At 41.2% G+C, this 12,131-nt stretch overlaps 1 protein-coding gene across 2 annotated transcripts in view; it reads right to left on the reverse strand.

The window, feature by feature from the left end:
• ass1 (argininosuccinate synthase 1) overlaps positions 1-12,131 on the reverse strand; it is a 146,788-nt gene that overhangs the window by 56,069 nt on the left and 78,588 nt on the right. For both annotated transcript variants that reach the window (XM_048613342.1, XM_048613343.1), the window contains exons 10-11: positions 10,065-10,149; positions 398-462 (exon numbers count right to left, since the gene is read on the reverse strand). In XM_048613342.1, coding sequence (XP_048469299.1) covers positions 398-462; positions 10,065-10,149 — 150 coding nt within the window. The remainder of the gene's footprint in view (positions 1-397; positions 463-10,064; positions 10,150-12,131) is intronic.

A 12,131-nucleotide genomic window follows, 5' to 3' on the forward strand; every position in this document is an offset into this window, starting at 1 on the left:
TACCTGTAAAGCATAGTTGGAACAGTACTTCCTTGATATCAAGATAATTTTTCTAAATTCAATCAATGCAAAAGTGAAGGAATACAGTCTGATCACAGGTTATTATCATTTGGTGCATTTAAAGCAAACCATTTGAAACATTTTTAAGGAAACAGAAAGAAAAACTTCATTATTCTGTGGAATTTTCTATAGATTATTCATACATGTTTTCCTTTAAATGTATGCCTGCAGGTAAATATGGCACCATTTGATTGATAAATCAATCTCTGGATGTTGCAGGCAGACAAAGCCTGTCACAACATCAGAAAACACTGATGTATCAACTTGACTGCTATTTAAAATACAGTACTGAAATGGATTTAAAAATATTAAATAAAGCACATGAGGAGTCCCTTACCACGCGATTTCATGCCAATGAAACGATTCTCCACGATGTCTATCCGTCCAACCCCATGCTTACCTCTGAAAAAGGCAGAAGATGAATGATATAGTTCAATTTCCTTTTCAGGCGGGTGAATCACCCCCATAAAGGTACAACAGGGCATTAAGTAATTGGCTCAAGTGATGTAGACATTAATATGGTTGAGGTTAAAAAGGGCCAGTCAACTGACAGACAGTGAGATAAACTCACACAATGAACATTCTGCCTCATTAAAGGATGTCAAAATTTTTTAGGATGGCTGCACAATTCCAAGGCACACAGCCTGGCACTTTGTCGGGCCCTGAATGGGAGTGAAGTCAGATTAGAATAAAATGAGACTGATCTTTTCACACACTTTGAAGGGAGACGTCGAACAGTGCACAAAGAGGCAATTCTCCAGGTCGACAGCATGCTGTTGGAGCTGTGCAATATGAGGAGCAGCTGATTAAATCCGGAAGAAGACCTCCAAGGCTGCCACATTCAGGATACACAGACAAAAATCCATGCAAAATTCTCACAGTCCAGTCTGCTATAGGCAGGCACTCAGGACCATCACAGTAGGCCCGCGGGAGAAAAAAAATACAGTAAATCCAATCTCATTTATATATGTCTATTCAGCATCACATAAAAACTCATTGCAATGCAAATCCTGCTTTCATCTTGCAAGCACACAGCACTTAAAGTGGCTTTTGAGGAAGAATAGTGACCGAGGAAGTTGACAATTAAAAGTGACAGTAACCAGGAGACAAGACTTTTTTAAAAAAATAAACCTTTTTAACATCACAGCTGTATTCATACAAGCCTTATTGTGTGTGTGAAGTCATTTTGCCCAATCTTTTAAACACCAGTTTAAAAGGGGATAAAGCAAAGTTTTATATCATTGTACTATTTTGTCCCAATACAACACATAATTGCTGTGTCACGCATTCTTTAATGAACAAAACAAAACAATAAAGTAATATCTAAACAAAACTCAGTTGATGCTTGTTTTATTTAACACTGCATAAACCTTTTCCCAGGCCTTTTATCCTTCAATAGACTGAGCCGACATTAAAATCACATCAGTTTCAAATGGACACCAACTGAATTTTAAATTATATTTTACTATTTTAAAATATACATATTGGAGCTAAAAGGTAAATAAAGTGAAAATATCATATCAGGAATACAGAGATCTCCTACTAGTGAATATTTACGGTTGAATTTTCCCAGCCCCTTAACAATGTGAGCAGTGGCAAGGCAGTTGGGAAAATACGGTGAGATATATGAAAAGAGATTTTCAACATCAAGAAAATAGTCAGATTCTGTAATAAGTTTAGAACCGCGAGTTGAGAATCTCACTAGTTAGCAGTGAAAGTCCTATTTGCATGTTTTTACATGTCTTTACAATTTGATCTTGCCTGATTGATATGCAATTTACTATTGTCCCAAACAATGGCTAGAAACTAGACAGAGACAATTCCTGACATGAAAGGCAAAGTAGGTACCGGGCAGCTCAAGCTCGCCATTTGCTTCTCCAAGCCTCCATCATGGACAGCACTCACTATCATCTCAGTGTATGTTCTATACCTATGCTCCCACTCCCCATCCAAGGAAGCTGGCATCAGACAGGTAAAATCCTCACCAGATCATCCTGCCACATCTCCAAAACACTTGGAATGCAGATCTCCACTTCTATGCTGCACTTTGGACAATACCAGCACTGTGCATTGTAATGTTGCTGTCAGCCCACTTTGCCCACAGTGACAACACCCAGCTCACTGACTAGACCAGTGTGCACCTCAGGAGATCACTCACTTGCTCTCTTAGCACTCACTCAATTTGTGTCTACTTGGATGCTCATAACACCTCTGCCTTTCTTGCCTTGCCTTTTTATACTTTGCCACCTCATTCTGAATTCGGGCCACAGTACTTCTACCTTGCCTTGCTGTTTAACACAGACACAAAGCTCGCCATCATTGTCAGTAGTGATCACTCAAGAGGTGGACATGTTGCTTTTAGGCTACGTCAATGTCATACATTCAGCATATGCATCAAACATACTTCAAAATGCTTTAACCAAATGGCCATGTCTTCAAATCTTAGAGGAGTAGTCCTTGGTCAAGTTAAGGAACACTCTCATCAGTCAGGGGGTCCTACCATAGTTAGTCAAGCACAGCATCCGATCTTGGTCTAGAGGCTTGGACAGTAAGTCAGCTGCTTAGAATGGTCTACTTTAAGACTTCCACATCACTACAGAAGAAGGAGTGGGCCACAGTCGGTCCTGCAGGTCCAACGCAATCAAGTGAAGAAGTCAGTCTGGGAGCTGCACAGAGAACAGTCAAAGTCTAGTCTCTCATCATTCAGGGGTGTCTGTTCAAGTCAACTGGGGGATAGGCCATGGTCAGTCTTGAGGGTCTGCTCAATGGAAGTCAAGGAGGTTTATCAAGGGCAACTGCCATGGTAGAAACTGGAAAGATAAGTTAAGGGGATTGGAGGTAATTACTGGGATGCAGAAGGAACAATATTTTTTAAAGGGCAGAATGCAACATACAGGGGTCAAAGATTATAGTGCACGGGAGGATATGGGTTACTGAGGTGGTGGTTGTGGTGCTGGATGTCATTGTCTGTCACAACCAGCTTCACAGTTAAGCATGATCGTTGGTGTCACTAAGCTGTATAACTGGGGCTCAGGGTGTAATGTTGGGAGATGAAGTTGTAAATGAAAGAATTTGGTGGGAAAATCTGCAAGCTCAGGACTGATGGGTCAACATAAAGTGCAAGAAAGCAAGATACATAGAGGTCAGGGTGGGCTCCTTGATTGGGCTGAGCCTGCAACTGACTCTGATATCTGACTGTGTTATCACTGACTCTTATAACAGATCACAGAATCATAGAATCCCTACAGTATGGAAACAGGCCCTTTGGCCCAACAAGTCCACACTGATCCTCAGAGAATCCCACCCAGACCCATCCCCCTATAACCCACCTAATCTACACATCTCTGAACACTACAGGCAATTTAGCATGGTCAATCAACCTAGCCTTTGGACAATGGGATGAAACCAGAGCACCCGGAGGAAACCCATGCAGACACAGGGATAATGTGCAAACTCCACACAGACAGTCGCCCAAGGATGGAACCGAACCAGGTCCCTGGCACTGTGAGGCTGCAGCGCTAACCACTGTGCCACCATGCCGCCCAATTGTGATAATTGTGATCTATGATTTTTTTTACTTTATTTATTCGCGAGATGAGGGCGTCACTGACCAGGCAGCATTTATTGCCCATCACAAATTGCCCAGAGGGCAGTTAAGAGTCAACCACATTGCTGTGGATCTGGAGTCACAAGTAGGCCAGAACAGGTAAGGGTGGTAGTTTCTTCCCTAAAGGACATGAGTGAACCAGCTGAGTTTTTCCAACAATTGGCGATGGATTCATGGTCATGATTAGACTTTTCATTCCAGATATTTATTGAATTCAAATTCTACCATCTGCTGTGGCGGGATTCAAACTTGGGTCCCCAGAACATTATCTGGGTCTCTGGATTAACAGTCCAACGATAATACCATTAAGCCATTCCCTCCCCTCGGGTACGATGTCTTCCAGTCTCATGCAAATCTTAAGTACACTATAGAAATGCTGCAATCATACTCCTAGTGGGTGGAGTAAAGTTTTTTTTCCCCCTCTGTCTGGGCACCCAGGCTTAAGTTGTGAGCAGTGCAAGAGGCAACTGCATTAATCCAAGCCTTTCACAATACAGGTTGAAGAAGTCTGTAATCAGAGTACTCTGCACGTGAAATGCATGCAGTATCTACCTGTGCACAATACAAATCCACAACAATCTTGACCACGTCACTGGTCATTACAGATTGTTCATAATCATCTCGAGGGCATTGGCTTCAACAAGATGTTGCCCGGTCTCCAGGGCATTGGCTATGAGGAAAGGTTAAAAAGTCCAGGATTGTTTTCACTGGAAAGATGGTGGCTGAGAGGAGACCTGATATAAGTCTACAAAATTATGACAGGCATAGATAGGGTGGCTAGTCAGAGGCTTTTTCCCAGGATTGAAGTTTCAATTACAAAGGGGCATAGGTTCAAGGTGGAGGGCAGAACTTTAAAAAAGATGTGCGAGGAAAGTCTTTTCATGCAGAGTGGCAGGAGCTTGGAATGCACTGCCAGAGGAGGTAATGGAAGCAGGCACAATGGCAACATTTAAGAGGTATCTGGATGGTTACATGAATAGGGAGGAAATAGACAGGTATGGACTGAATAAGGGCAGAAGGTCTGTTTTTCAGTTTAGTCAGGGCATGATGATTGGCACAGGCTTGGAGGGCTGAAGGGCCTGTTCCTGTGCCATACTTCTCTTTTATTCTTTTTGTTCTTTTGCATCTCTGAGAAGTAGCAGTAATCAGAGGTGATCTTAAAATTCTCACCTGTGGGCCACAATTCACAAAGAAAATCCAAGACAAAGCAAGAGCACAGAGATGATTTCGCCTCATCTTGAACTGTATGTATTTGCCAACATTCTTATATGCAACACAGTCTTTTTTTATGGAGGGTGGGGGGAGGGGAAAGGTATTAGTTATCCTACTAAAATTATACAATTCTTATTGTAATTGCATGGCATGGCCGGTGTTGCATACATTGGAATAATGTCCCTATGTCAAAGGTCCACGTAGAGGTATTCCATGACCCTTCTTGTCAGCGTCTTCCTTGTCACACTGCATGGAGAACTATGCTAAACTGTCATTTTTGTGCGATGCAAATGCTGACTGTTCATATGACTAAGAAAATGCTCCATTTATGATGTTCCAACACAGCTTCCTTGGACTGTGAGCAATGAACCCAGTCACAGCAGGGATTATTGCTGCTATGGTCAGGGTGATACGAAGATGCAGAGAAATGGAGGAGGAAGCCCAAGACGAGCATCAACCTCTAGTGGATGCCAAACAGCCTCCACATGAGCACTGACGGTTCCCTTCAGTGTGCAGAGGAGGTAGGGGAGAACCAAGAGTCTATTGTTCTCAATGCTATTACCTCCTATGAGCAAGGTGCATTGCCGCCACATAGTCAGGCTGTCCCAAGACACCGTCAAAAAACTATTCAATTTTGGTGCAGGACTGCAACTCAAAGGGGTGGGTGGTCATCCTATCTTTGTGACTGTTGAGGAGACGGCTGTGCTAAATTTGTATGCAACTTGCTGCTTCCAATCATTCACTGGAAACCTGTGCTTGTTTTTATTATTTATTCATGGGATGTGAGCATTGCAGCCTGGGCTAGCAATTATTGCCCATCCACAGTTACCCTTGAGAAGATGGTGGTGAGCTTTCTGTAGGGCCATCCCCAATGCCATTAGGGAAGGAATTCCAGGATTTTGACCCAGTGACACTAAAGGAAAGGAGATATTTCCAAATCAGAGTGGAGAATTGCTTGAAGGGGAATTTGCAGATGGTGGTGTTCCTGTGCATCTGCTGCCCTTGTCTTTCTATTTAAAATGGTCATGAGTTTGGAAGGTGCTGTCTAAGGAACTGCACGGATTTTGTAGATAGCACATAAAATCCGAAAGAACTGCAGATGCTGTAGATCATGTTTTTGTAGATGGTACACACTGTTGCTACTGCACCAATACTGTCAGTGGTGGAAGGAGTGATTGGTGTCAAGCTTCTTAAGTGTTGTTGGAGTTGCACTCATCAACGCAAGTGTGGAATACTCCATTACCTTCTTGACTTGTGCCTTGTAGATGAAGGACAGACTTTGGAAAGTCAGGAGGTGAGTTACTCACTGCAAGATTCTGCTCTTGTAGCCACTGTATTTATATGGCTAGTCCAGTACAGTTTCTGGTCAATGGTCACCACCAGGGTGTTGACAGTGGGTGATTCAGTGATGATAATACTCCCGAATGTCATGGGGCGTTGCTTAGATTCCCTCTTGTAGGATATTGTCATTGCTTCGCACTTGTTAGCTTGATATAATCCAAGTCTTGCTACATTTGGACATGGAACTGCTTCAGTACTGGAGGAGTTACAAATGGTGTTGACATTGTTTGCTGATGATTGTGTACTAATAATTCTGACCTAACGTTGAATTAGCTGAAGATGTTTGGGTCTACAACAACACCTGCATGCAGAGATGTCCTTGAACTGGAATGACAAACCTCCAATAACCACAACTATCTTCCTTTGTGGCAGGTAAGGCTATAACCAATGGAGAAATCTTTCCCCAGTTCAGCTCTTCAGTCCATGTTTGATTCCAGGCTGTAATGAGTTCAGGATTTGAGTGGAAAGAGCCCAAACTGAGCAGGTTATTGATAATGCTTGATGGCACTGTGCAAAACACCTTCCACACTTCACTGATGATCAAGAGGACTGATGGGTGCCAATTTGCCAGGTTGGATTTGTCCTTTACGTGTGTACATAACAGGGCAATTTTCCACTTACAATACGGTATGGAGCTGGAGGAACACAGCAGGTCAGGTAGCATCAGAGGAGCAGGAAGTTGATGTTTTGGGTTTACACCCTTCATTGGTGAGTTCCTCCAGCTCCACACTGTATTGACTCTGATTCCAGCATCTACAGTTCTTGCTATTTCCCAATGTTCCACATTGTTGGGTAGCTGTACTGACACTGCTTAGCTAGGAGTGCAGCAAATTCTGAAGTAGCATATCTAGTACAATTGCTGGAATTCCTTAGCAGAAGAGAAAGTTATCCTTCAATTTAAAAAAAAAAAATTTGGTCATTATCACATAGTGGATCAAATGCATTGCTTTAAAATATGCTGGAAAAATATGGATTTTAGCCAATATAATTGAAGCAGAACAGTGCCAATGTATTAAAAGAGAAACTAGTTAAATGCTTAAAGACAGACAGAATAGAAGGCATTGCGACAGGTGTATTGTAGGAAGGTGATTGAATGCTCATGTGAACCATAACCAGAAACCAGGTTGGCCCAGGTGGTCTTTCCTAATCTAAGGAATAGAATAAAAGTTAAAAAGGAAAGAAACGTAAAGAAGGAAGAAACAAAAAGTTGAGAGCACCGACAAACATTATTTTGGCAAACTCCAACTATTTGCTTACAGAAGCCATTAGAGCTGCTGAATCGAATCCCAAGCTTTAACGCTCCATTTCAGACAAAGAATCTTTAGCAAGCAAGGCCAGCAGTGGTAACAGAGACTGATCACATTTCCAACTTTTATACATAACTTTTATGCTTATGTACTTTAAACATTGTATCTGTATTTTGGCTTTTTATCCTTAAATAACTTTGAGCAACAATTCTGTAAAAGCTTTTTATCTCACTGAAAGCAGAAAGCTGTGCTGCAGGCTATTTTTACATTGAAACACTTAAAAACAAAGATCGGGCTAACAATGAGCTATACAAATTTGCAGTTCATGGACCACCCTGAGGATACATCTGGTGTAGTAGCTGTGACACAGCAGGACAAAACCTAGGTACAACTGCCAGTATGACATTCCCTATCCTTCCATTGCTTCCCCAATCGGAATTGGTGGTTTTCCAGCCTATCTGACCTCTAAGACCCATAAATTTGGAAAATTAAGAAAATATGAACTATTGTTCAGAATCCAGACCACTTGTCTAACTTGGACCTACCTGTCAACAGTGGGATGCAATTCCTCCTTTCTAATCTTGCTATATAAATCTGCAACAAACTGTGCTGAATTACAGAAGAGTTAGGCTGAGTTGGAAGTCTTTTATCTACATGTATTCTGCAAGGGAGAGGTGAATATTACAAGGGATTTTTGATTGAATTAATACAAAAAGCACACATGCGCTGACTAGAATTTGCTAATGCAATTTATTTAATTGTGAATGATTGAGTGATGCCATCTTTATCATGTGAGATGTCACTGGAGTGCCAGCTAGTAGGTGCACTGTTGAGAAACTCTATCTTCTAGAAAATCTGAGAAATTGCAGCGATCTTGCACAACCAATGACATTTTCCAACAACTGCAATTTCCCACAGCAGTTGTGATAGGTGGTCAACAAACCGGTGCCCACAGCCGAGTGCCTATGATGCATTTTCAGTTAAAATTTGTCCAAATGTCCCTTGTTGGGTGTATATTTGGCACCTGGCACTCCAGAAGCCATTTTTAAAAAAATTGTAATTAACAGACAACTAAGTTTGTTACAAAGCCAATGGAGTGAATATTAAACTGTCCATGCAACATCATAAGGTTGGCTTGGGCAGATGAGCTGGATTTGGAAAGCCATTTTTAAAACTCAACTGGTTAAAAAGACAAGAAGAAAGTTGGGATCATATGTCCCTTGGTCGGGGGATCATCCTACCACCCACTTCTGCCCATCTGTTACGTTCCATATCCTAGAGGGAAAAAACAGGTTAAAAAAAAAGTAATATTCTGGTCATTCTGGAGGTCCATTTTGCCGTATATAAGATTGGTTGAACCAATATGTTTCATTTGCAAGTTTTACTGCATTCTTCTTTTGGGTTAGTTGCCAAAGCCAGACCCACCCTCAACCCTGCTGTTCCCAATTCCTCCCTTTGTAATAGCTCTGACTCATTTCTCTCCTGGATTCAAGCTAACTGTATCCTAGGGCCTACATGCAGTCCTTGCAGCACCCACAACCGAGTTCTGTCACCATTGATTAGTTGGTAGTGGGACTTCCTCTCAGTGACGGGTAGAATTCAGACCCTCAAGTCCTTAAGGCTACCTGAATTACGTTAGGCTACTCCACGGCCATTTGGTAATGTTGGTCAGTTCACGACTGAGGTTTCTTCCTGGGGAAAGGGGGATAACTAGTATGGAAACCCGATCCCAAAGGGAAAATTCAGTGCACAATTTTTGGGATATGGTATGGGATATGGGTCAAAAAATAATAAATTTAACTTTTGAATCAGTGACAGTGGTTGCATGGCTGGTTAGATAATTTGACCTCTGCAATCAATTTTGAACTGGAAACCCTATAGCGTTAGGAGTTTTTTTACACGAGATATTTAAAACTGCCCCAACATTTATGAAACAAACTAAAATCTTTTGTTTCTAACCCTGTTGTGGCTTATGAACTCAACAGTAAAATGTTTAACCTCTGCAATCTTCCCATCACTCCACACCACTCGAGTCTACCATTAACTATTTCTGGGTTCTAATTCTCAGCTGACAGTTACCCTTATTAAAAATTTAATGCTCTGGTGTACTGCGTTCTCAGTCTTCTTTCTTTTCTCTGCAAGTTGACCTACGGCTCAGAGTAAGCCAGTGACCTGTTCCCACATACAACTTTCTGTCTAGATTTTCCTCACTTTTAATGAGGATAGCACCAGCAAATTGCTTACATTATCTATTTTGCCTCTATACCTTTCATTCAAATCATAGGGGCCTTTGTCAAGTATCATACTTACTGTAAAAATTATTGATATTTTATTGATTTCAAATATATGACTTAAAATATAACGCATAGAAACTTGAAAACAGTATTTCGAATCTTAATTTTTAGAACTTATTCTCAATCTATTTTACCACTTTTGAAAGTGAACTTACAATTCACAGGAGCACAATAACAATGATATTTCACATGAAATCAAAAAAAATTAAATAAAGTCAATCAATTCTTTATTCTCAAAGACAAGGAGTCAGTTTGCTAAGAACAGTAAATTGTTGAGGGAAATAAATTTTACAATACTCTTACCCAATTTCATTGAGGTACATGAACAGTTCAAGGGGCGAGGTGTGAGTAGTCTTGTCACCCAGGTTGGTGACCTTGACAGGGACACCTGCAGCAGAGCAAAAAAAAGGAAAGCATTTCAAGGCAAAAGATCTCTAACTTCATGGCTGTTGCATTAAATGGGGCTGACATAAATGAACTATGAATACACCCTAGTAACTAAGAGCACCGTGGGCCTTGGCTAAGGAAGCTGCATCAAGAGACATAAAAACTCCTTTCTTTTGGGCCGTGAAATCATGACCAAGCCCTTTACTAATTAAATTTCACACTTCAGTATTGTGTATGCCACAGCACCTTCTGTCCCACCAGTACCTCATGCAGGCTGGACAAATGAGCGAATAGAATGGGCTTTTTCAGGCTGATAAATGGAGGGGAGCGCACATTGCACGGTCGGCATGCACACATGCTCCACATTATCCTGCCCTACAAAGGTGAATGTCTGTAGTAGTCCATCAAGAGGAATAACCCCATGAATTAATCATTGCCCAAAACAGGCAAAAAAGGAGATGTCATTGGCCTTCTTATTAGCTGCACGAAATGAGCAATAAATGAAACAGGAAGCAGTTGGGGGTGTGGAAGGAGGAGAAGCAGAAAGCCACTCTCTAATCTCCTTCACATCCATCTGTCTACCTTATTAGCATATAGCACAGCAATCAGTTGCCAATCAGAGTAAAATAGCCTTTTTAGCCTTTTCTCTATTAAATGTAAGCTCCACATTAATGATTACTAAACCCCGACAAATTTTTGCGCCTGTTGTATTGTCCTCCACTCAGCCTCGCGAGCACCAACATAGTCATTCTGTTGTCCAAAAAGCTACTTAAGTCTGAAAATAGTTAATAATTAGATTAAAACTTCAAATAAATTAACTCTAAGATGAATAGTTATAGCAGGGGGGCTTAGTCCACTACAGCCATTAAAATGTATTAGATTTTGGGGCATCTATTCCCAGACACAAAGGGCCGTTAACATAATAGTGCTGTAGAAAAGCAATCCATTGCTTTTTTGAAATAAAAACACAATAAAATGCAGTGTTAAAAGAAAAAGCTCAATAATGAAGCACTTTCAAGATGTATATCTATTTCTGTTTCACATCATTAATCATAAAGATATACATAATGACAATACCATCATTTATATTGGATACGTTGTGTCAACATTATTTTCACCAAATACAAAGCAGATATTGTAACTCAAGAAAGCCCGTGTGACAGCATCTGGGCCTGGGTTATCCAGTCATGTAAAAAACTTTTAAGGCTGTGGTTCCTGAACCCATGTAAGGGCATCAAGGCAGGAATCCAGAATAACGACAAGGAGCTCAATAAGTGTTAGAACTCAGATCCTCAAGAGTGTTTGAAAACATGGAATAATAATGGGGACAGAAAGTGCAAGGGCCAGGACTTAGGACAATGGTGAGGAACTGAAATGTTGGGAGTTGGAATCCTCAAGCTTGCCTCAAGAAAGTAGTTCAGTACACACCAAACTATGTGAAGTAATGGAAAGACATCCAAAGCTAAAGTGCCCTGGATGCGAAGGGCAGTTCTTATGAAGTTGTAGTCTGTTTTTCTTCAGTGCTGCACAGAGCCTGCAATTGGCTTTCCAGATTCAATCATCTACCTACCATCGTCATTGGATAATGAGTCTGTCCTCTATCCAGTTAGTTGCCAATCTAGAGAAAATCACATTATGATTCACTAAACAGTACAGGTTTCTCACTTCCTTTTGACCCATAACAATAGGGTCCAGAAATCCACAGGGAAAATATTGCATGAAGTGTATATGCACTTTAAAAAAAGTGTTTGATTAAAAAAAAAAACTTATTTTAGCACAACTGAAGCCCTGTGTGGATATGGGAATGGCCAAGTGACAGAAAGCAGAGAGTAATTGTGGGGAGATAGTAGTAACTGCAGATGCTGGAGAATCTGAGATAACAAGGTGTAGAGCTGGATGAACACAGCAGGCCAAGCAGCATCAGAGGAGCAGGAAAGCTGACGTTTCGGGCCTAGACCCTTCTTCAGAAAAAATTCTCCAGCA

The sequence above is a fragment of the Rhincodon typus genome, chromosome 28 (genome assembly GCF_021869965.1).
Source record: "Rhincodon typus isolate 14 chromosome 28, sRhiTyp1.1, whole genome shotgun sequence".
NCBI lineage: Eukaryota > Metazoa > Chordata > Chondrichthyes > Orectolobiformes > Rhincodontidae > Rhincodon > Rhincodon typus.